Source organism: Triturus cristatus, chromosome 11 (assembly GCF_964204655.1).
Source record: "Triturus cristatus chromosome 11, aTriCri1.1, whole genome shotgun sequence".
Classification (NCBI taxonomy): Eukaryota; Metazoa; Chordata; class Amphibia; order Caudata; family Salamandridae; genus Triturus; species Triturus cristatus.
The window spans coordinates 907,294,355-907,321,284 of NC_140594.1; the positions used below are offsets into that span (position 1 = coordinate 907,294,355).

The 26,930-nt window shown below is 45.8% G+C and overlaps 1 protein-coding gene across 2 annotated transcripts in view; it reads right to left on the minus strand.

Annotated features, from left to right (window-relative positions):
- Nucleotides 1–21,353: 21,353 nt before the first annotated feature.
- The window catches only part of ARHGEF26 (Rho guanine nucleotide exchange factor 26), a 380,265-nt gene continuing 374,688 nt past the window's right edge, over nucleotides 21,354–26,930 (minus strand). For both annotated transcript variants that reach the window (XM_085634821.1, XM_085634822.1), the window contains exons 14-15: nucleotides 25,661–25,765; nucleotides 21,354–22,447 (exon numbers count right to left, since the gene is read on the minus strand). In XM_085634821.1, the coding sequence (XP_085490947.1) occupies nucleotides 22,305–22,447; nucleotides 25,661–25,765 (248 nt within the window). In that variant the 3' untranslated portion in view covers nucleotides 21,354–22,304. The remainder of the gene's footprint in view (nucleotides 22,448–25,660; nucleotides 25,766–26,930) is intronic.

Genomic DNA, 26,930 nt, shown 5'->3' on the forward strand with positions numbered 1-26,930 from the left:
ATAAAGGATGTAAATAGACTGAGAAGAGTCAGCAAGAGGAATTAGAGGCGCTATTGGGGGTATGGGTGTTAATGAATGTAACTCAGTCACAAGCGAGACAAAAAAAACAGATCTCAACAGTATACATCAAAGTATTAAGGGTGATGACTGACTTGTACAGGGCGAGGTTGGAGTCCTTATCCTTCTTGTAGGGGCATACGTCTATATCTTACATTACTCTCATCAATCCAAATGCCATTAGCACACTCATGCAATAAAACGTTCTGATTATTGTTCACTAATTTCAAAAAGACTAATATTGGACACAACCATTTCATTCCCATTTTTTCAGGAAATGCCTATTTGTATGGCAACAATTCAACAGCTAGCCAGCAAAAGATTCGAATATTTGTAATGTTTCCCTTAACCGGAATAATTTCCTTTAGCGTTTTTCACTGGAGTAGCAAGGGTACCATCGACTCTCGTGCAATAAACAAGAAAAACAGGGCTCCCTGTCACCAACTCCTTGGTTTTGTAAAGTAAAAGACAAATATAATTCGGGTGCAATGGGCCCCTCACAATTCTTATAGTGTCTTCAGCACTACTGATAGTTACCTCTCTGATGCTTTTGCTTAGAAGCAGCTGCTTACAACTGGCTTGTTCTACCATTTACACTGTGTAAGACCACTCTCCCTGAGGGAATCATCAAAGTCCCAGCCCCAGAAATGTCATAGTCATGTGCCCAGCTGGGGCACATAATCAAAATGTTTACATAAATAACACGGTTGAGGTTTGCTTTACAAACACCAATGAACTCTTATTTTGAATAGCAAGAACTAGATGAAACAATCATATCACCATCACAAAGGGCATAACGTTGAATACAGTTACTTCTTGCAATGAGTCCCACCAGATTAATGTCTACCCTCATTTTAGAATGTCTAATCATCATCATTAAGTATGATGGTAGTGGGATGATCTAGGGCTGATGGACACCTCACGTACCAATCTCCAGTGAAGTGATCTTGACGCCTTTCAGTCTGTTTTTTATCAGACTAGAGCCTTTCTGAGCCCTGCGTAGTCAGTGGCTCATCTGGACACACCAAATATGCATTTGGCAGCATCAAACAGGCATAAATGTTAAAGAGCTTTTGCTTATTGTACTTTAAGGAAGAACTTACGCCCAGGTTTATGATGTGTTTGTTTGATCTTCTTCCTGGCGCTAGAGTGTTTTTCGTGTTGTAAATTGACCCCCACGCAGCAATAAATTCACGTTGTGCCATAAAGGGTTGACCCCCTGGTAATGTATGCATGGGGGTGGGCAAGATACTGTACACACACAAATGTTTTTTGACATAAAAGCCACTAAAATACCCTACCTTGCGTGGAACTTCGTGCCTGAAGATGTCACCGTGGTTCCCCTGCGCTCATTGGGACAAAGTTGGTCCCATGCCCAACCGCCTCAACCTGAACTAATATTGGCCTTTCAGTGGCAGCTGGTGTTGATACATCCTGTCTTTACATTGGTTCACCCCAAACCCTGTTGAAGACTCAATAATGTGATACTCAATGTTGACTTCACTGTTTCGATTTCCTTGGATGACAGATGCTTCTATGGTAGAAGTATGGAGAGGGGTGGGAGTTGGGGGGGAGGGGGGGGGGGTTCGTTACAAGTATTTATTGTTTATGCCCTTGTCTTCTCTCTAGGTACCGGCACACTCTATAGCTTATCTTGTGGCCATGACCCTGCAGCCCTATCCAATTTCAAAGTCTCCAGAGGCCTGCTTCATTACAACACCCGCCCCCACTGAGGCCCTTCGCCGGGCGCGCAGTTCGCCCCATGAGCACACTTGATCTCACACATTGACCTTTAAGGTACTATCATGGAAAGTTAATGGGCTGTTAGACCGGATGAAGCGCTCGGTAGTTTTTGCATTTGACGGAGGTTCTCCTCCTGCAGGAAACCCACCTTCAGGGTGAATGCTGTCCTTTCTTGTCCCGCCAAGACTATGACAGGGTCTTTCATGTAGGGTACTCGCGAGGGGGGGGTCACCATCCTCCTGCACCATTTCTTTCCCCTTGTGGTCTCCTGAGTCTCTCACGATTCCCACGTAGGTTTTATAGCATTTAAAGGCACCCTGGAGGGACAAATGATCGTACTGCTGTCCATCTATGTCCCCCAGGCTGCCTTGCAGACCTCTCGACACTTCCCGCCTGCCTGCCACAGGGTCTCACCATGTTGGGCGGTGATTTTAAAGCAGTCCTCGCACCAGCCCTCGATTGCACTGGCCCCACTGTCTCCAGGAACCCTGGGACCAGACCTGGACTTACTCATGGGGCCTCTGTGACGCTTGGGTGTCCTGGCATCTGAGGCTGTGCCAATTTACACACACTTCTGCCACCCACCACACACACTCCCACATTGACCTGATTTTCCTGCCGGCTTCAAGCTGCCAGTCGCTGAACCACATTGACATACTACACAGAGGGGTCTCAAACCAGCCTCCCCTACTCCTCCTGTGGAAATATGGATTTTTATGATCAGTTATGTCCCCTATCTTGGACCCCAACGGTTTCATGTATAAATCACAAGTACATGTATGTTCCCTCCAGTTCCAGTTATGAAGACGCAAACACATGTGCGTCCACCGTCAACATGTCCTCTTTCAGATCCGCCATGAATGGGCCGGATATTCTATTCCTAAGTATGAAAGGCCACCGGCTTTATATGGTTCATTTATGCCATTTTACAGTCCAGGCAAGTAGGCCCTGATTCTGCCATCAAGCCTTTTTCTGCCTTCTGCCTCTGAAAGCTCCAGTCTGAGCTCGCATCTGTATCCATGAACTTTGTCCTATTCCCTGCGCGGCTAACGGTGCCTGACTCCAGCCTGTTGCCTGCCAAAAACTGTATTTCACCTTGTGATTATCTGCTCCGCTCCCTATCCAATGCATTCCTGTCTAGTAGTTTAAGTAAACATTCTTCCAGCTACCGAGCAAAGGGCCCGGCTTCTCTGTCTTTATGCAAGTAATTCATAGCCCTGTTACTATGGAAGATTTCTGCCCTCGCATCTAGTGTAGACACTTAGACGCTTGTACACGCACTCACAGTCAGTATAGAATAGATTTTGTTTGAAAGACCTTTCTTTTTGGATAACACAGTTCTTTAAACATAGGATGTTAGATATGATTTGGGATTAGGTTGACTTGACCCCCCAGACTCCTGTCTCCACATGTAGAGCTAAATGTCAAGTCCCCTTCACCCCCTAGTTGTACGTCAATCACACGTCATGCTGCTGCGCGCGCATTTCTGCCAAGTATTTCTGCTGACATTGCGAAATTCTCCCATGGAACCACCCTATTGTGACATCATACCTGATGACGTTCTTTAATTACGCCTAGTTACACCCACTTTAATTACGCATGTATGTTTTATCTTTTGTCACGCCTCCTGCATCGGTTTCACTGTAATGCATATTGTATAAAAATGATTACTTGTCAATAAAGTTGGTCCTTCACTTCCTGAACCTTCGTGGTGATGGAATATGGAGCCCCTCAATTCGAATTGATTTTGGAATAAAGCCCGTTCCGAACCTCTAATACCACGGATTCTGCCTCTTATTTTTCTGAGCTATTATTATTAATTTTCCGCATCAAATTAAGTTCCGGTAATTAAATTATTTACCACATATATGGCGCCCGAACAGGGACACTTTCTCATCTCACGCGCCGGCGGTGCGTTGCAGGCCCGGTCTCCTGCCACAGCTGGACGGACAACAACGCGTACCCACAGGATTTCCTGTATCTCCCTCCTGCCGAGCGGGGGTAACTGAGGCTGCGATCAACACCCAGACGAGGCGGTAAGAAGTGCGAAGTATCCCGACCAGAGCCTAGCTGAGAGAGCAAGATCCGAGGTATACAGAGGCCCACCAGTTTCCGAAGTTTCCGAAGTTTCGAGTCGAGTCCAGTCCGGTTCAAGTTCAGTTCAGTTCCGAGGCCTTCCGTTCCGAGCTACCCGGTGAGTACCATTGTCGGGGAGGCGTTCTGACGTGCACATAGTTTGTGCCGGTCAAGATGGGTTTGGGTACACAAATCCGGTCTGCACTGTTTCAGCAGTGTATCTGTACTGTTTAGCAGTATATCAAGTATGTCTAGTATATAATTCAGAATTATCTAGTTAGTACCGAGTATTATGCTTAGTGACTAGTTCCCTAAATGGCCATCATTGTTTATTCATTAAATGTTAAATGTTAAAAATGTTTTAAACACGTTCTGTATATTGTGGTGTGAATGACTGTTCATTATTGTGTTTTATGGTATAAAACGTGTTCAGAATTAGGTATCAGATCAGTTCCCAATATGCCGCTCTTTTCGAAATTAAGACAGATCAAAACTAGAAAAGGGGTGCTCGAAGAAGCTGTTCCCATTCCTCCTAGGGACACTCCAGGGTACTTCATGTATCATAAACATGGCCTAGACGCCATATTATTTCTTGATTTATGGGTGGACTACACCAAGGAATTACCAGAAAGTCAGAGGTGGCCCGCAGCTGGGACCTGGGATGCAGATTGCATCATGAAAGTAGAAGAAGAATTATGGAAAAAGAAAGCTAGACAGTCACAGAAAGATGCCATTGAATTATGGCGTAAAGAATCATATAGACGTACAGAAAAAGCGCTCAGACAAGAAGAGAAAAGTAAGGAGAATTCAAATAAAGTTCGAGAAAATATATTAATTGAAGAAGGTACTCGAGTAAAAGCAGAACAAACAGACAGACAAAGAAATGCCCTTATGAATGGTATGTATCCTCTTCTGGCCGAAGGGTTACCTAAGGCTACTCCGGAGATACCAAAAGACTTGCCACCCCCATTGTTCCCGATAAAAGTACATCCCAAAGGGCATCCCAGAACCGCAGAAGATGTTTTTCTTTCCTCTTATTTAGACGACGCAGCTCCCGAGTATGCTAATGCTGCGCCACATAGACCGCCTGCCGAGGGGGTTCAACGCCAAGACCCTCCTCCGTCTGTTCCTCTGCAACAGCAAACTCCGACACAAGTTCCGGCAAGCACATCTGTTTCTACATCTGCATCCACACCTATGGTTGCTATGTCACGTTCAACGAATCCTTTCACATCCAGCACCCCAGGTGGTGCTGCCGGAGGTACATCAAGCATTTTTTCCACGCCACCCAGAGCAAATAAACTTTCCTTTCAAGAATTAGCCCACCAACGTACGCCCAAACTAGTAACTCCCAACACGCTCAAGGAACTTCTAATAGATTGTAGATATGACCCTGTGCCCGGAAAAGGGGACGAAATGGTGCTGGCATCATTACGTATCCGACGAGCTGCAATATATTTAGGGAAGATACCAGGAATGACTGCACATTAAGAAAATATATATCACTTTGTTCAGTCAGGGCGAGACCCTGAGAGTATTAACAGAGCCATGGAGTACCAAAAAGTGGAAATACAGGGGGAACTGTTACGTTTCCTCATAAACTGTGTGATCAGAAATCAAGACCGACCAGGGGTAAATCCGGAAGAAATGCAAATTCTTACCACATGGAGTAAGAATATATCAGAGGGGAGACATGATAAACGATCATGTATAGTAGCTATGTGCCGAAAGATCCGCAAAGAAATAGAACGAATACACGAAGAAAGATTAGCAGTAGACGAATCTGAACAAACCGAGGACGAGGAAGAATTAGAACTGCCCACAGGACAGTTAGAAACTATGGCCTATGTAGGTAGAGGAAGATCTTGCAATAATACTAGATACTTTACTGATCCGATACGTCCGATACGTCCAGAGAATAGCCGAAAATTCCAAACTCCTATAATAAATCTAAGGTCCCCCGAACATTCATTCCAAGCCGCCGACAAATTACTTCGAGAACGAAGGGGTTATCATATACTCGATTCTATGGACGAACAAGAATTAGCCAGGTCAGCCGTACACTGGGTTGATAGTCCTGGAAAATATGGTGATGATACACTAGCGCATACGTTTTTGAACCTCGCCCCAGATGAACAGCGTTTAGCTGGTATCTATATGATTCAACAACTCCTTATATTATATAAAAGCCAACACTCCGATCCTGGTCCCTTACCTGATATATTGACTGAATTACTCACGAATAAATGGAGAGGTTCAGGTACTGAGTTAATTAGAGAAATAGTAGAATCCAGAAAGCAGTACATTCTTTTTGTATGTCCCGAACATGTCTCACTGCCCATCAAGGAAAGAACGACGTATTACATGGATAGACAGAATCCCTTACGCGAAGTGCACCCGATAAAAGGTGATGACAATGAGTTTAAACGTGTGTTTGTATACACACCCATATCCAAAATAGAACTATTAGAAATGAAGAAAGTGGTACCCAGTCATGACAAAGACCCAGCGGGTTTCCACCGTGAAATTAAAGATATGTTACTCATGGGAGAATATACCTACCCCGACATTATGACAATATTGAAGGTATTATTGCCTGCGGGCATTTACGAAAAACTCAAGGAAAAGGATTGGGAGGTGGGAGACCAGAAGATAGATTGGACAGCATTAGAAAACGAAGAAAAAGCTCGAGGTCCAGGTTCAGGGCTTGGGGAAAAGACCAAAACACTACCAGGTTTACTAGTACAGGTACTGCCACGTTTATTAACTACGAAAAAGGAAGACTGGGGTGCAATCTCAGCCTGTAAACAAAAATCAGATGAAGACACTAGTGATTTCTATTCCCGATTTGAAAAATGCTTTGGTATAAATAGTGGAATAAAAGCAAGTAGCGAATCATATCCACATCTGTTTGTGACAAAATTGGTTGAAAATGCCTTGCCCCAAGTTAAGAATAGAGTATTGAAGTTCGAGAGTACCTGGCAAGGTAACACTCCGTCACAAATGTTACAAATGCTACAGTACCATCACAATAGAATTAGAGAGGAACAAGAACATGAACAAAGACGCATGAAAGACACGAAAATGAAAATGCTAGTTTCCCAGACAGTTCCAGCTGACGGTCATAAGAAGGGTATAACACAGTCCAGTGTTTCAACAGGTCCTGTAAAAGGGACATGCAACTATTGTAAACAGCCAGGTCATTATGTACACGATTGTCCCGTTCTAAAACATAATATCGCCATAGGTAACAAAAAAGAAAGACCAAGACCACTTAGACAGGATCAGAACCAACAAGGAGCCCCGCAGCATGCACAGTCCATGCCAGCTCCGCAACAGTCTATGCCAGCTCCACCACCGCAGCCTATTGCTGCCACACAAACAACGACCCGACAGATGTATCAGACCGCACAGTATGACTACCCTGATTATCAACGATACTCGTGAAACAGCCTAGAGAGGGAAGTTGGCTTACCCCTTATTGAGGTCCCTGTAGATCAAGAAGGACCTTATGTACACAGTGAACTATTAGGCCAAGATAGAAAATTTTTACTTGATACAGGGGCAAGCCGAACAACAATAAAACGTAGTGAAGTTCCAGGGGCACCCCTCTCAGGCTCACAGAATATTTCCCTTGGTTTTTCAGGAAAACCTATCATTAACGAAGTATCACAGCCTCTTCCACTTACGATTGGTCCCTTGACACGAACTACAGATTTATTACTTACTAAATCATGTCCAGAAAACCTGTTAGGCATAAAAACTTTGAAAGCTCTAGGAGCTATAATATGTTGTTCTCCGGAAGGAGTAAGATTGTTTTTACGTGATTTCAAAGGGCACTACGTGTCCCGAGACATGGATCACCGACTGCAGACTTTACCCACACATTTATGGGCACAAGGCCCTACAGATGTTGGTTGCATGAACATTACACCATATCGAGTCACACTAAAGGCAGGAGTGGTACTACCACGAATGCGACAATACAAGTTACCCCCAGATGCTGTAGTGGCTTTACTGCAAATCATTGACGAGCTTATTACCCAAGGAGTGGTTGTGGAAACTGACTCCAATGTATGTAATTCACCGATAATTCCGATTCTTAAACGAACTGATCCAAAAGCCCCGCCAGTATATCGATTGGTTATTGATCTGCGCGAATTAAATAAATGTATTGTACCACAATACCCCGTAGTCCCGGACATTTCTTCATTACTGACAGCCATTGATTCCGAAGCAACATTCTTTACTGTAATTGATCTCAAGAATGCCTTTTTCAGCGTCCCAATAGATCCGGAAAGCCAATACTTGTTCGGATTTAGTTTAAATGGACGAAGCTTTAAATTCACACGCGCACCTCAAGGATTCACAGAAAGCCCCAGCATCTATAGCCAAGCACTGAAACGAGAACTCGACAGTATCCACATGCCAGTCAACACTGCCCTGCTTCAATATGTCGATGATCTGCTGATCACCACTAGAAGCGAACCTGAATGTGAAAAAGCCTCAATGACGGTTTTACAATTTTTGGCCGAAAAGGGGCACAAGGTGTCCCCTTCTAAGCTGCAATTCTGTGTCCAGCGAGTTGTTTACCTTGGTCACTCGCTGTCCAAGGAGGGAAGGCAGCTTACATCAGATCGCATCCAGTTAATTGCTAATATGCCAATACCCAAGACACAAAAGGAGGTGCGGGCTTTCATAGGCCTCACTTCATATTGTAGGCAGTGGATCCCTCAGTATGCATTTCTAGCAAAACCACTCATTCAATTGACAACACAGGAGGCAGCCACATCGACTGTTCTCCCTTGGACTCAGGAACATACACAAGCTTTTGAAAGCCTAAAGAAAGCTTTATGCCAAGCACCTGTTTTAGCAACACCATGTTACAATAAACAGTTTACACTCTTTGTTACAGAACGCGAAGGTACTGCCTTGTCAGTACTCACACAGGAACAAGCAGGATCACACAAACCATGTGCTTATTTTTCTAGTACATTAGACCCCGTAGCTCAGGCTCTGCCTGCGTGCCTGAAATCGGTGGCAGCGACAGCTTTAGCAATCAGACAAAGCGATGCCATAGTACTAGGACACCAATTGACAGTACAAGTACCACATGCAGTAGAGGTTCTCTTGAACCGCACACAAACACAACACTTGACTATAGCACGACTCACTGGTTACAAATTAACATTGTTTCAGCCACATATAGAAATCAGACGTTGTAGTACATTGAATCCTGCCACACTGTTACCTGTAAATGGAACAGACCCACTTGCACATGATTGTATTGAAGTTATCACTATCACGACGAAACCCAGACAAGACTTAACCGACGTCCCATTGTCAGATCCAGACCTGACATTGTATGTAGATGGTTCATGTATGAGAACAAGTACAGGAGAGTTAGTGGCCGCTTACGCAGTCACAACCGACACTGAAGTCATTGAAACAAACCGCATAAATACCTTGTCCGCTCAAGCAGCAGAGCTCATCGCTCTGACACAAGCCTGTATTCAAGCCACAAATAAAAAAGTCAACATATACACTGATTCACGTTATGCATTCGGAGTTGTACATGACTTCGGCGTGCTGTGGCGAGAGAGAGGTTATTTAACTTCTCACGGTGCCCACATTCAGCACGGACCCCTCATTCATGCCTTATTAGATGCAATACATCTACCCACTGCAATATCAATTATGAAATGTAAAGCTCATACGAAAGTTACTGATATCATTTCTCAAGGCAATGATCTAGCTGACAGAACAGCTAAACAGACTGCTCAAACTCAAACATCCGACATGACAAAGACAATAGTCCCGACACCAACATATTGCATGACGGTTAAGGATCCCGCTCTTGACGTAATTGACATACAGACACATGCTACACCAGACGAAATAAAGAAATGGACTGAATTAGGAGGGATCCAAACGGATCAAGGATGGATGACGAAGGAAAAATCTGTGTGGTTCCTTCCTGATTCAATGGTCCAAGTCGTTATTAACACTGTACATAGTCCAGCGCACCTAGGAGAAAAAGCTATGCTAGACAGCATTCAACACATTTGGTTTAACAAACATTTACGAGCAGCAGCTAAACAAAAAGTTCGTACCTGTATGATCTGTTGTCAGTTTAACCCAGGTAAAAGCATTCCCGTAGAACAGGGTGGATTTCAGCCTCCTGATCACCCTTTTGAAGTCCTCCAGATGGATTATATCCAGATGGAACGATGTCGAGGATTCAAATATGTTCTCGTAGTTGTCTGTGCTCTTTCCCGTTGGACAGAGGCATACCCGGTTTCAGATTACACTGCCCCGACTACTGCCAAACAGTTGGTTCGAGAATTCTTCCCACGGTACGGTTTACCACATGTTGTCTACTCAGATAACGGCCAGCCGTTCTCATCCGAACTAATGAAACACGTTTCACTTTTGTTAGGCTATCAGTGGAAATTTCATTGTGTCCGACACCCCGAGGCAGCAGGTCTCGTGGAGCGACATAATCAGACCCTGAAAATTAGATTGTCCAAAATATGTAGAGAGAAAGGTGTCGACTGGGTAGTAGCCTTACCAGTTGCACTCTTTTACATGAGAATGGTAGCACACTCTCGAACAGGGCTATCCCCTTATGAAGTGATCTTCGGTAGACCACCAAATATGTGGGGGACGCCTATACCACGCAAAATAACTGATGTTGACTGTAATATGCTGACAGATTACCTGGCTTCCTTGATGTCTGCACTACAATCTTGTCGTTCACAGGTAGCTGCAGCCTTTCCCGACAACACCGAGGTGAAACCCCATGACGTAATTCCAGGGGACTTGGTGTTAGTGAGGAACTTTGACCGGAAGTCTCAGCTGGATCCTAGGTGGAAATCGCCTCAACTCGTACTGTTAACGACGAGGACAGCCGTGAAGATCGAAGGTCGAAAAGGCTGGATACATTCAAGTCATATCAAGAAATTTCATGGACTACCGTCCGACGTAAACGACACACCTTGCGTGTCTTCACCGATTGACTCAAAGCTTCCTTTTGTTGAACTGAATAACAAAGAACAATATAAACTAAAACTTCGGTCTAACAAGTCAGGCAATTTGATTGTTTAAGTCCTCTCCAAGGTGAATCGGTCGAATTTGTCTCTGACATGTATCCCATAGACCTGTATAGAGAAAGAAACAGAAGGATGAAGTTGAAACAACATGCGTACTGTAAATCACTGCGTAGTCATTGCACAGTGACGTTATTAATTTTGTTTTTCTTAAGTCTTTTAATAATTGCTGCAAGTATATTGTTGCACATATATTATCCTATTTCTAAACATGTTTACAATGTTACTGCTGAACATTCTTTTAGTGAATTACCCCCGCACGAGTTGTCCTATAGATTTGCGCTGCGCAATAACACTTTTATTAGTATGTTACATCATTCCCATCAGGTTAGCAATGCTACAAATTGTTGGATATGTGGCCGACTCCCTCCCTATCAGAACTATAAAGGAATTCTGCCTCTCTTTCCATACCCGTTCACACACAACGGCTCCTGTGGAGCATGGTTTAGTTTAATTAATTCCCTAGATTCGAATTCTGCAGTTTATCAGAATAACTGGGTATGGGGAAATCTGAACTTAGTTTTACTCAAAGTCTGTTACCCTAACAAGGAGGGACTTCCCAAAAGAACAGGAACTGATCTAGAAAATGAAGTATATGGATTAGGTAATTTCACGCTTAATCTCATGATCCTGAATGTCGAATCCGAAGCTACACCAATTTTGCCCGCCATGTCAGTATTTCCAGTTAAAGGTGAATTATGTGTAAGAAAGAATGGATCCATACATATGGGCCATAGTAGATGCACCACTGTAATAGAATTCAGTGATCAAGGCAAGTCTACATTTAGAGCTTCCCGCCATTCCTACTTCATATGTGGGCAGACGGCATATATACGTTTGCCTCTAGATTGGGATGGTACCTGCTACATCGGATTCCTTTTGCCACCTGTTTTCCTAGCCCCTCCCGATTATCACAGAAATACTCATTTAGTACACAATAGAGAACGGAGAGATCTCCCAATAGTCGATTATACTGAGACAGCATGGGAAAAATACACAGATTTCAATAAAGGTCTCTTTCCCTATATAGGTACAGTTACCAATAGTAAGCTGATACGTAGATTAACCAGAACCCTTGAAGCAGTAGTAAACTAAACTATTTCCGCCTTAGGCAATTTAACAGAAGAACAGTCTGCTATGCGGATTGTTGTGCTTCAAAATCGTCTTGTTCTTGACGTCATCCTGGCCGATAGGGGCGGAGCTTGTAGGGTCATCGGATCAAGCTGTTGCATTTTCATACCAGAAAATTCGCCATCTGTATATAAAGCCATAACTCGCCTTCATAAGATTGTAAGCCAGATACACCAGAATCCAGGCACCTGGACTTGTTCCGGTTGGTTTTGGAGTGTATTATCTACCTTTGGATGGAGGGTCCTATCCTTCCTAGGTATTGGCTTTCTCATACTATTCAGTTGCTGCTTATGCCTACAATGTGGACCAGCGATCTGCGGCCTGTGTGCCACATCATGTATTCCACCACCAAGATTTCATTCATCACGGAAGAAGAAAGAAGAACAAATGATGTTATATGAACAGATCAACGGATTGATGAAGATTGATATCTCTTAAGGGCAAGTAGGGGACAAGGAGGGAATGTGGAAATATGGATTTTTATGATCAGTTATGTCCCCTATCTTGGACCCCAACGGTTTCATGTATAAATCACAAGTACATGTATGTTCCCTCCAGTTCCAGTTATAAAGACGCAAACACATGTGCGTCCACCGTCAACATGTCCTCTTTCAGATCCGCCATGAATGGGCCGGATATTCTATTCCTAAGTATGAAAGGCCACCGGCTTTATATGGTTCATTTATGCCATTTTACAGTCCAGGCAAGTAGGCCCTGATTCTGCCATCAAGCCTTTTTCTGCCTTCTGCCTCTGAAAGCTCCAGTCTGAGCTCGCATCTGTATCCATGAACTTTGTCCTATTCCCTGCGCGGCTAACGGTGCCTGACTCCAGCCTGTTGCCTGCCAAAAACTGTATTTCACCTTGTGATTATCTGCTCCGCTCCCTATCCAATGCATTCCTGTCTAGTAGTTTAAGTAAACATTCTTCCAGCTACCGAGCAAAGGGCCCGGCTTCTCTGTCTTTATGCAAGTAATTCATAGCCCTGTTACTATGGAAGATTTCTGCCCTCGCATCTAGTGTAGACACTTAGACGCTTGTACACGCACTCACAGTCAGTATAGAATAGATTTTGTTCGAAAGACCTTTCTTTTTGGATAACACAGTTCTTTAAACATAGGATGTTAGATATGATTTGGGATTAGGTTGACTTGACCCCCCAGACTCCTGTCTCCACATGTAGAGCTAAATGTCAAGTCCCCTTCACCCCCTAGTTGTACGTCAATCACACGTCATGCTGCTGCGCGCGCATTTCTGCCAAGTATTTCTGCTGACATTGCGAAATTCTCCCATGGAACCACCCTATTGTGACATCATACCTGATGACGTTCTTTAATTACGCCTAGTTACACCCACTTTAATTACGCATGTATGTTTTATCTTTTGTCACGCCTCCTGCATCGGTTTCACTGTAATGCATATTGTATAAAAATGATTACTTGTCAATAAAGTTGGTCCTTCACTTCCTGAACCTTCGTGGTGATGGAATATGGAGCCCCTCAATTCGAATTGATTTTGGAATAAAGCCCGTTCCGAACCTCTAATACCACGGATTCTGCCTCTTATTTTTCTGAGCTATTATTATTAATTTTCCGCATCAAATTAAGTTCCGGTAATTAAATTATTTACCACACTCCGCCTATGGCACACTCCTTTAGCACTGAGACCTATGTGGTGCATCAATGTGTGGTACAGTGGGGAGCGACCCTTGACCCTGTTTCCAGGCAGGTCGCTCCCCACGCCGCACAGCTCCACTTGTCTGTGCCCGTGTCCTGAGCCCAGCTGCTGCTGAGAGTTTGAGGCCCGCCTTCACCTGCAGGCTACCACCTGCGCCTCATCCCTGGTGGCCAGTGGTAGGCCCTAGGTTTGCTTACTTGCTTTTTGCCTGTTTGTTGCTGTTGTTGCCTGTTATTGTTATTTGTGCTTGTGTTTCTCCTCCTTCATTCCCCTGCTTTGTTGTGCCCATTTCTGCCTTCTGTATCCTTCGCTGGTCCCGGTTTCCCGGCTGCATCCCCTGCGTCCCTGCCCCCCCGTTCCCATTCGTCCGCTCCCTCCTCCCAGCTGCCTCCTCCCTCCCACCTCCGCTTCTTATGGCGGTCGCGCCGCTGGGGCTCCATAGACGCGCCTAAGGCAAGCCCGTCTCCGCCCATCCGTGCCTGGACCGCGGCCAGCGCCAGAACCCCTGGCCCCCGCGAACGCCACGGCGCCCATCTCCGCTACGATGCCAGCAGCCTCCACACACTCAACACCGGACGAGCACACTACTGCTTCCAGGCCGCCCCGAAGCGCACCCAAGGATCCTTCTCCTGCTGGAACTGCAGCTTCTCCAGCAGCAAACCCGCAAATCCACCAACCAGGACAGCACGCAACCACCTCAGATGCATACTCCTGAACACCCGCTCCGCACGTAAACATGCCGTCGAACTCTGGGACCTGCTCGACACATCCTTCCGGACGTCGCCTTCCTGACAGAGACCTGGATGAACGACTCCGTGGCACCTGACATCGCCATAGCCATCCCGGACGGCTACAAGATCTCCTGCAGAGACCGCACCAACGAAGTAGGAGGTGGAATCGCCATCATCCACAAGTCCACCCTCAAGGTCTCAACCAACTCCGACGACACCCTCAACACCGCCGAACACCTGCACTTCCAGATCCGCCCTGATCCCAACACCACCCTCAGAGGAACTCTGGTCTACAGGCCCCCCGGACCCAGACCACAGTTCAGCGACTCCATCGCCGACTTCGTCAGCACGCACGCCCTTGCGTCCTTGGACTACATCCTCCTCGGGGACCTGAACTTCCACCTCGAGAACAACAATGACACCAACTCCACCACCCTGCTCGACAACCTCGCTAACCTCGGCCTCAAACAGCTCGTCACGACTCCCACCCACTCCGCCGGACACACACTTGATCCGATCTTCTCCGCAAGCTCCCACGTCTCATTCAGCCACACCACCGAACTCCACTGGACTGATCATAGCTGCGTCCACTTCACTTTCGAGAAGCCTACCACGCACCACCGCACCCAACAGATCCACCGCCGCTGCTGGAGCAAAATCACCGAAGACCAGCTACACACCACCCTTGCCTGAAGCCCACCCACAGACCCCACCAATCCCGACGCTGCCGCCAGCAACCTCAGATGCTGGATCAACGACTGCACCAACACCCTCGCCCTGATCAAGGACCCCTTCAACAGTCACACCAACAAGACTGCCAGCTGGTTCACCGCGGACCTCTAGACCTCCACGCAAAACTGCCGAAGCTGGAGAAGAAATGGCACCACGAACAGACACCAGAGAACCAAGCAGCCCACAAGAACGCCACGAGCCAACATCACCACCTCATCAGATCCGCCAAAAAGACCTCCTTCAAGGACCGCCTCGACAACAAGGCACACAACAGCAAAGAGCTCTTCAACATTGTGAAGGAACTCTCCAACCCCAGCTCCAGCACCAACGACATCCCACCTTCGCAAGACCTGTGCAACTCCCTGGCCTCCTTCTTCCACCGCAAGATCGCAGACATCCAAGACAGCTTCGGCAACCAGTCCACCACGGTAGCCAACGACACCTCAGACACTATGGCCACCACCCATGGCGACCCCCTACTCACCTGGACTAACATCAACAACACCATCAAAATCATGAACACCATCCACTCCGGCTCCCCGTCAGACCCGTGCCCTCACCACATCGTCAACAAAGCCAGCGCCACCATCGCACCCCACCTCCGAAAAGCCATCAACATGTCCTCCGAGACCGCGACCTTCCCGGAGAGCTGGAAGCATGCCGAGATCAACGCCCTGCTCAAGAAACCCAAAAGAGACCCCAAGGACCTCAAGAACCTCCGGCCCATCTCCCTGCTCCCGTTCCCGGTGAAGGTCATCGAGAAAACTGTCAACAAACAGATGACCCGCTAACTCGAGGAGAACAACATCCTGGACCCGTCCCAGTCCGGGTTCCTCAGCAAATACATCACCGAAACTGTCCTCATCGCCACCACCGATGACATCAGGGCCCTGCTGGACAACGGCGAGACCGTGGCCCTCATCCTCCTGGACCTATCAGCCACTTTCGAAACAGTCTGCCACCGCACCCTATGCACTCGCCTCCACGACGCAGGAATCCGAGGCAAAGCACTGGACTGGACCACCTCCTTCCTCTCCGGCAGAACGCAGTGCGTCCGCCTCTCCTCCTTCTGATCCGAAGCCACCAAGAACATCTGCTACGTACCCCAAGGATCCTCCCTCAGCCCGACGTTGTTCAACATCTACATGGCCCGCTCGCCCACGTCACCAGACTGCACAGCCTCAACATCATCTCTTGCGCCAACGACACACAACTGATCCTCTCGCTCACCAAGGACCCTCTCACCGCCAAAACTAACCTCAATGAAGGAATGAAAGCCGTCGCCGAATGGATGAAGAACAGCCGCCTGAAGCTGAACTCAGACGAGAAGGAGGTCCTCATCCTCAGCTCCACACCCTCTGCCTGGGACAACTCCTGGTGGCCGACTGCCCTGAGAGCAGCACCAACACCCACTGACCACGCACGCAACCTGGGATTCATCCTCGATTCAACACTCTCCATGACCAAGCAAGTCAACGCCATCTCATCCTCCTGTTTCAACACCCTCCGCATGCTCCAAAAGATCTACAGGTGGATCCTCACCGGCACTAGCAGAACAGTCACTCAGGCCCTCGTCAGCAGCAGACTGGACTACGGAAACGCCCTCTACGCGGGAGCCCCGGCCAAACTGCTGAAATGACTGCAACGCATACAGATCGCCTCTGCACGCCTGATCCTCGACATCCCTCGCCACATCCACATCACACCCCACCTGAGAGACCTGCACTGGCTTCCCGCCAACAAGAGGATCACCTTCAAGCTCCTCACCCGCGCACACAAAGTACTCCACAACACCGGACCAGCATACCTCAACAAACAACTCACCTTTTACACCCTGAACCGCCATATTCGCTCCGCCGACCTCGCCACCGTCCCCCGCATCCGGAGAGCGACCACCGGTGGCAGTTCATTCTCCCACCTCGCCGCCAAGTCCTGGAACACCCTCTCCCTCCTCATATGGCGAACCGAAGACCTACTTACCTTCAAGAGGCTACTCAAGACCTGGCTGTTCGAGCAGTAGCAGCAGACCCTCCCCCCACCAGCGCCTTGAGACCCTCACGGGTGAGTAGCGCGCTTTATAAATGTCTTGATTGATTGTACCTCCAAGACGAAACCTTTGTCCAAGCACTGAGAAATGAGCTTCAATCCTACTTCCTTAATAACTCTGGAATGGTGGCCAGAGTGAACACGCTCTGGTCCGCCAGCAAAGTCACCCTCCACGGATTGGGGAAACACTTGGTCAGGTTGTGGAAACTTGAGTGCCTCTCCCTCATCACTCAGCTAGAAATCCAGGCCTTGCGCCTGGAACAGTGACTTCTCTCCTAACCACAGGAAACAATTTCCTGCCAACTGCGTCTTGCCCAGGAAGACATACGCTTACACTCCCTAGAAGCGGGCAAACTCCTCTGGCGTGCAATGATGGCCAACATTTACTGCAGCGGTGACAAAAATGGGAAAATGCTGTACTGGCTTGCCTCACACCAGCACGTCAATAGAATAGTCCCAGAGATTATGGATGAAGCAGGCTATATGCAACATGCCCTGCCAGGCATTGCCCAGGCCTTTGCCCTCTATTATAAGAAATTATACTCTGTACAGAGGGACAAGGGCCCGACGGCAAGCAGTCTCTTCCTGGACTCGATTGACCTCCCATCCCTCTCCAGGGAAGACTCCCGACTGCTTGATGACCCTGTTACGGTGGAGGAAGTTGGGGACACCCTCTTAGGACTGAGCCCTGGGAAAACTCCTGGCCCAGATGGGTTCCCCTGGAGTACCTGATGAAAAAACGAGACTTACTTCTCCCCCACCTTCTTGCTCTGTTTGAAGAGGAATATCGCTTGGGCCCCGTCCCGGAGGACCTGGACTCCGCCTATATATAAATGATCCCCAAGATGTAACCCTGTCCGCTTCCTGTGCCCACAACTGCCCCATTTCATTTCTCTTTTTTTTTTTTCTTTTAATTTTTTTGAGCCATGAATACTACACAATATAGTACCAGGGGAAAAAAAAGAAGTATATGAATAAAACATCAGTTATGTACAGATTATTCATTCATTAACCGTTAACATTGAAACCACAAATACAATTCCATTATTCAAAATTCATTTGTGAAATAAAAAGTTTCGCCACCATACTGGCCAACAGACTGAAAAGGGTACTGCTGATGCTCGTCCACCTAAACCAGTGTGGCTTCATGCCGCAAAAAAGCACACAACACTGCATTCGATGGCTCCAAATGGCCCTAACACACCGTCACTCCTTACCGCAGGACTTAGCCCTACTCCTCATCGATTTTGAGAAGGCGTTCGATACGGTGGACTGGGGCTACCTCCAAAAGGTGCTGACCAGCGCCGGCCTTGGTCCATGTTTTCGTGGCATGGTTGATGTTCTTTACTCCTATCGCTTGGCCCGGTGTGTATGAACGGAGTCCAATCAGACTCCTTCCTCATTAGGCGAGGCACGAGGCAGGGTTGCCCCTTGTCCCCTCCCGTCTCCTCTTCGCCTTAGTAATAGAGCCCCTAGCCCAGCTCATTCGTGGGGACCTGCAATATAAGGTGTGACTGTGGGCTGTCAACCATGAGGATAGAATCACCCTATATGCAGACCAAGTCCTCCTGTATTTGAAGGAGCCAGCTAAGAATGGTACACGGTGCCTCTATCTTCCTGAGGCCTTTGGACAAACCTCAGGCCTGAAAATGAACCCCTGAAATCAGTGCTGGTTCCCCTGGCCCCCTCAAGGGACTGCTTGACTGGCAGTCATCCATCCCTCTCCGCAGACTGAACTTCAAATACTTGGGTGTGTGGGTGGTGCTGCACCCAGAGCTCACCTGGGCTCTGAGCCTACAACCACTGCTCCGGAAAGTAAAAATGGACCTGTCTAGGTGGCAAAACCTCCCCCTTAACATGATGGGCTGCATAGCCCTGTACAAAATGATGATACTGCCTGCTTCCTCTACATCCTCCTAAACCTCCCTCTCCAGATTCCGATTCACTGTCAGTGAGGCCCCTTTGATGGTGGGCTGGGCAGGTCCAATCTGTACCTCTACTATGTTGCCTCTCAGCTCCTCTTCGCCCATGACTGGTTTAACGGGGGTGGTTGGACCCGGCCTATAAACTAGAACTCTCCCAGCTCAGTTTCCCTACGCTTCAGGCATTGCTATATGGTTCCCCAGTCCCCTCTCAGTTGCCCATGGCCACACAAGTAGTATTCTAACTTGGCGTGCTGCTCTGCCGCATGTGCAATGGAATGGTAACACAACAAACCCTCTATGGCAGAGCACCTGGCTGAAGGAGGTAGCAACACTCACCGGCTTCAAAACATGGGACAGCATCGGGATCTCCCAATTAGGAGACGTGTGGTCAGGAACACACATATGCTCATTCGCAAATCTACAGGAGTCATTTTCCCTCACACACACACACAATTCTACAGGTATCTCCAGGTTAGGCACACCCTTCATAACCATATACAAGACACAGAGCCCCTCCCAGAGTTGAACCCACAAGAGGCCAAAATCCTAATGGGTAACCTGGGACGCAGAGGAGTCTCACAAATGTACTGCACCCTTATAATAAACTCCCCAGGCTCACTCCACAATTTCCGGACCCAATGGTACAGTTGGGTATGCCAACTAGAAAAAGAGGACTGGTGTGATGCCCTGATGGCTTCCCCACTAGCTAACAATCTCCTCCAAATTACAACTAATACAAACATATTACCTCCACAGAGCATACCTTCCCCCCTCCCGCCTGCACAGGGCTGGTCAACGGCCCGATTCCACCTGCCCCCGGCACGCAGTTGCGCCTGCAGACTTCTTCCACATGGTGTGGTCCTGTGTGAGAATACAAGCATACTGGACCGCAGTAACAAGAGACCTGGCGGAGGTGCTGGGGTGGTCAATTCCCCTTCTCCCCCAACTTGATCCTTCTGGGAAGAGCAGAGGGCGTGGGGGGGAGGGCACCAGGGCCAAGAAGGCCTTCCTAGGTATGGCCCTTCTCATTGCACAGCATGACACAGCAGCAAAGTGGCTGAATCCCTCAGCCCCCCACCATTGCAATGTGGCACAGCGGAGTAGACTGGTGTGCCCAGAGAGGAGAGGGTGGTGTTTGAGGTGAGAGGCTGTCCTTAAAAGGATGGCCATGTGTGGGGGAAGGGCCTGCACCACTGATTTATTGTATTCAAACTGCTGCGTCTGGGAGACCTATTGATTCACTCATGTATATGACCTGGCTCGCATGGTTGCAACCTGTACATGTGATATTATATGCTAAATGTGTGCCTTGTTTCCCGTTGGCCACATTGTGGTTGATAAAATCCAATATAATCGTTTATCCCCCCAAAAAATAGCCTACCTTGGCTTTGTGTTAAACCTTACACAAGGCGAAACCAGACACAAACAAAGGACCAGTCGGTGTACTGTGTAATATATGTACACATAAGATATGCTTTTACCACCCATCTTATGCAGTTGATTCTTGTGCAGTTGCCATGACAATGAAAGTATTCTGGCGATTATTGGACCTCAGTGTAATTTACATTCTCAATAGATCTTCTACTAGGCACAGTACAACACATTATCCCTTCCTCGTGACTGAGGTTCACGACCATCATCCCATAGATGGAAAAGAGAAGACCCTAAAGCTGATAAATGTATAAATGAGAATTGATTCCAATGTATTTTCAAACCACTGTTCTTACTTATAAATCATGCAGCGTGAAAACCTTGGACAAAACTTGCATGATGGCAGCAAGGGAATCAAACAGAAATGTGTTTTATGCAGCATTCATTTCAAATTAACTCAGTTTCTCAATGTCAGTGCTAACTGCACTCACATACACGTTGCTCGCACACATGAGCCGTAAACGCCTAGAACGTAATACAGAAACAACTTCCACAAAAAACAATGCAAACAGCCGGAACCACATGATATTTTACAGTCCCTTCACAAATCGACGACAAGGTGCAAAAATAGCAGTGTTTCCTGAAGTTAAAATTAAAAAAAAGTTGCAACAAGATTAAAATCTGCAAAATCCAAATGCATAAAAGTTACATCAGTGCAATGCATTAGATTTCTGGCACATTCCTTGGAATAAAAATGTTTCTTATAAAAGTCTTTATTTTTGATGCACTGTAAAATCTGTGTTCTTTTATTTCCCTGTACAACTTAGCTTCATAAAACGAAATCTATGGTACACATATGTACAAAATATAAGCACGTAGAAGGAATGAGAAGAACGTCAATTTAAATCCTATTAAAAAAGTGTCTGACTTCCTAGTTTCTTGAATGCCAGCCAAGCACACATTTTCCTGTTAATATACAGCCGCAGTGCTTCTGTCCCTGTTTGTAAGGTTAATGTAAACTGATACACTATCGACATATCATAAAAAAAACAATTAATTTCATGTCTATTTTCATCCTAAATTTCATCTCACATAGATTTCAAATAGAGGTGTGAAACTAAGAAAACAATGTATTGTTATCATATGAGCAGCAAAAGTGCTTTGTCATGCTGAACCACAAAATGACTACATAATCAAGCTAAAACCTTTTGTTTCCCTGTCGTCATGGTTTCTCCTTCTTTTGGACTACAAGCTGGATGAAACCATTGAAAGACCGTTCGTTAATAACTTCTTGTCAAAAGTATTGTTGCATCACGTTCATTTATATGCAAAGCACGCGCTGTCTATTCACGGTTGTTAATAATTGCCTGCCCCAGTGTTTATTGCATTTTAGCTTGTTTTACAAAGATTATGACTGATGATGCAAACATCGACTGGAAGAAATGGCAGCACACACAGATTAACACGAGGAGGAGCTCGTTCTTTCATTATCTAAGGACAGTAAATTCCGCAGCAGCACGGTGCCCACAAGCTCCTTTTAGGGTGTTTTAAAGAACGTGCGCGAAGAACGTGGCTGGCGGCAGGACGTTTTTTTCCCCTCGTCGGCCCCCGTCTCCTTCCCCTCCCTCGAACCATTCACAGAGCAGCTACTGTAGTGCAAATTTCCCAGTGAATAAAATGGCTGCGGGGAGCAAGGCTTTTTGAAAGTTTACACGTTTGTTTCCAGGCCAAGCAGCCTTCCCATGCGCTCCATGTTCTTTTCGATGGTGGCTCGGCAGGTTATTTCTTTGGCGCACTCCATAGGAAACCAGCCTCGTTCTCCGTCCCGCAGCCGCTCGCCTTGATACCAACCTGTGCGACAAAACAGAAACAGCTGTTAGAGTTCCTCAGCGTGTGCTTAAATTCAAGCCAAAAAACACATGCCATTGTAGGGGCGGACGTGAGGGGAGAAGGCGGTTGTTTTGATGGTACTGAGTTGAACTCATGAGTGGGCAGAGTGAAGGAACTGTGGATGGAACAGCTTAAGAATTCAGAAGTATGTAAAACGAAACAACTTCTGCTGTATCAGCACTCCACAACAGCAGAGGTATGCTATACGACCAAAACGGAGGGCAACACCTGGGTCCTGGAGCGCTCAGGCTTCAGTGGGCATCTGCTTGTCCGGAGGCCTATTCTTATATGTGAGGTGGCTTGACTAAGAACATTTTTAGAGGATCCTTGCCAGATTTTGCAGGGAAGGGATTATTTTCCCACTGTAGTCAGGCATATGATTCTTGCATAAAGTCTGTTTTTTGTCATTTATGACCAAGTTGCAGAACTGCATTGAGAAAAACTGTTTTTTTTAAGGCTGCGTTGCCCTACTATGCGCAAAGGATGCATTTTCATGGGTGTTACACGGGTTTTTCACAAACAACATCCATATGGATTTTGACACATTCCAAGATTTGCAAGACCATGTAAACATAGGGATGCACCAAAACCTTACGCCTCCACAAGGGAGGTGCAACAAGGAGAAATACGTTTATTTTTCCCTGTATTTTTCTCTTATTGTATTATAGCCTCTCAGGATTGTTTTTGTGTAGGAAGGTACCCCTTCCTACACAAAAACAATCCTGCATGCAACACAGGCACCCTTGCACCATGGTGCAAGGGTGCCTGCATTGGCGCTGATGGAGCAAGGTTTTGTAAAGAAGAAACTTGCTCGGATGCAATTCTCGCAAATAACGTATAACACCATAATCAAACTGTTTGTGAATACTAATAATTGCATTTCACACGTTATACAGTATCTAGGGGATGCTTGCCTATGCGTATGACTAACCAGTAACACGAGTGTCAGTAAAATGGCCGACAAAACGCGGGAATTTCACTGCGCATGCGTCTACTGCATCTATGTAGTATGACGTTTTCTATGCTTGGAGGGAATCTTTTGTAGCTGCGCATTAGCTTTAAAAATGGCCGCTTGTAACTCACATGTTAATGCGCATGCTTTTGCTTAAACTAAACCTTGCAAGTTCTACTAAATTGCTAATGTGAAAGATTTTTATAAGTAAATTGGGATTAGAGTAGTGATAAGTGGTATACAGTGAATTCATTTATTCTCATATTCTAACATGTATTTCTCTGACTTTATTATTAGTTCGTATATGGGTCTCAGAGGGTGACTGAAATCCCTACCCCACCTGATCTGTGCGCACGTGCACTAAACCCTGCCTGGAACTATGATGACACCATTGAAACCCAGCCAAGGTCAAGCTGGGAAGAATTTCATGAGAACTTAACCCATCGACCCGGACAAGAGCAATAAATATTACAAATTGTATAAATTGTATTGATCATTATATGAAATGCGGGTGGGAATAAAGCTTTGGGAAAGTAAATTAAGGGGCGGGAACAGGGAACAATGAACCTAAAGTAAAATAGTACATATAACATGGTGTGATGAACTCACCTCCTTGCCCCGTCCAATCAGAAATAGGGGATTCACGATATTGAAACATTTGGGGGGTGGTACACAAACACAGAATAGTATAAATTAGGTAAGTTAGTTAGAGATCTGTCAGACCCGTCTTTCCGACCCATCACAGACCCGACACAGAGGCTGCCACAGACTCTGTCAGAGACGCTGTCTCAGACCCTGCAGATGCCAGAGACCCTGCTCGAGAGACCGAAATACAGATCGATAATCCAATCATCTAGAAGGGGAGTCGCGGAAGAAATATAGAGGAGAATAGTGACAGAGAGAGTTGCGACGCTGGGATTGCACTTAGAAGAGGTCACCTTCCCGATCCTGAACCTGTCTTGATCCTTTGTCTTCCACTTGTCCTTTTGGGCTCCACCTGACTCATCTTCAGGAGTTGGGTTCATCTATCACTCTAGGTAAATATAATTCTGTGAAATCTGTCCTTGTACCTGCTCTCTGTTTTCTCCCTCTTCAGGTACTGTCATCATGATATGTTATTGAGACTTATTATTGAACTAAACTTGATTTCTTTCCTGAATGAAACTCAATGTTAACATGTATTTGATCTTTGACTCATAAAATTATTGATTAGATAAAAAAATTTAAAATCCTTTGAGTCGGTGATTATTGGAGAAAACCTTAAATGTTATTTCTATCTATTCTACTGACTACTAGATTCATTGACCAGAGGAAATTTAGTGTCAAGGAGGTTGGATTGGTAAGATTTGGTTAAAAGTTAACAAAATCTTGCAGGTAAAACAAAATTGACTCCGGTGGTACTACTAGCTATTGTGTAAATGTTTATGGGTCCAGGTGAGTATATGGTGTGTGAGTAACCCGACCTGGTAATCTGTTGGATCAGCGCTAGGCAGTTCATTGTTCACCAGTGCAGGGGAAAGGACAAGAACACACCATATTGCCTTAAATATGGCACATTCCTGCCCTTTCCCATTGATGCGGTACCAATTAAAAAGAATATGGCCCCTAAAAGTAGGATAAATGCTGCACCCCTGGGCCACTCCCAAATCTTTCACCTGGACCTTAAGTAGACACTCTGCTGTAACACTAAAAAGGTATTTTTGCCTGGAACAGTATTTTGCCCTGAGGGGTCCAGGAGCCACAAGAATCTTGCAGTCTAGGTGGCCAGAATCCACCCAAGGATGTTTTAATTAGTAAGGTTTATGACCAGGAGCGACAATTCCAGGATATGACTGTGAGAATGATGAGCATGAATATTCACTCTTCAATTTCATACCATCACTGGCATTATTGGAGACTATATCAAACTATTTCCTGCACAGGAAGGACACATTGTTCTTCTTCAACAAAGGTCTCATAATATTATTCTGTTTGGGGCCATCACTATGATTCCTAGACCAGTTTAGCACCACCTGTGTAGCCCTGTTGGTTACAGAGATAAAGTGGTATGAATTAGTGGTTGAAACCTAGCCCTAAATCAGAGATCCTGGGTTAGGAAAGGTGAACTGGAGGGTCCAGTCAGTCACCCAAGTCCTGTGGATGCTCCTGTTGTAGAGATGCAGGCTGTGAAGTTGTTTTGCCTTAAAAGGAATGCACACACGTATACAAAATAATTCTCTTACCATCGTTAACTTTCTGATAAACCAGAACAACATCAGCAGCTTGGAGGGACAGTTCATCGGACTGCTTTGCAGTGTAGCTTCTAATTATCTCCACTTGTGTTAAGCCTTTGGAAATAAGGTACACACAATTTTAGTCATTAGGAAAAATACACTCAAGCGCTGTCCATAGTATTAGGTCCCTGTATATTTGATAGGCTTATGTTTACTTTCTTAACATTGTTTCATATTAGTGCTTCTATAAACGAATGACTGCCTTTTTATATGGCATAAGCGTGTAAGCTCTGAATGACAAGAGAACCAACAGAAGCATGGCAATCCCATCCCATTGAAAAATGTTTGCTAAGTTTCAGAAAGCTAAAACAGAATGACATGAGATATAGGATGATAAACTTTAAGAGAACATGGTGAAAGCGTAGCTGGGATGTATGAGCCAAAAAAAGTTACATTAAGATCAACGCACTACACATGCTTAAGGTGAATGAGAAGTTAAGGAGTGCTAAACATTGTGTAGAAGCAGCTAGAACAAGTATAGATATAACATCAAGGAAGTGGAAGTACACTGCCAATATGCACACCATACAAGTATAAAAGGCTGTAGTATGTACATTTATAACAAGACAAATAATAGAAACCCTTTTCAGAGAACTGATTTTCAACACTAATGTTATTTATACCTTTTGAAAAATAAAAAACGGAAAAGGCAATTTTCCCAAAAATTTATATTAATTGGATTTCTTTAAATTGTAAATGCCATTCATCTTGAAATGGTTTCTCAGAATTGGTATTCTATGAATATGCTTTTTCTATGAAATCACATAAAATCATAATGAAAACAGAAAAGTCAATTATGTGTGTTTTTATTTTACCAAATTCCACCATTTCCTTGATCCCAGTTCCTTTGCCACCTTAAAGTGCAGAAGACCGCATTAGCCAGCCAGAGTAGTCTGTGAGGACCCTGTTGGCCGTTCTCAGAATCTTTGGGGGATATGTATAAGGAAGTGGCGAAGCGCGGCGTTAGCCTCCTTGGCTTAACGCTGCACTCCGCCACTTCTGAAACACAAGCAGCCTTGAGTTTCCTAAACTTAGCGCCGAAGCAGGCAACCTTGCACTATAGTGCAAGGGTGTCTGCGTGCAGGGGAGGATTGTTTATTTGTAGGAAGGTGCCCCCTCACATAAACACTCCTAAAATGCCATTCTGTCACTTTCATGTGTGCTGTTTCATGCAGCACACATGAAAGTGACAATGAGATTTTTAAAAAAGATTGTTTAT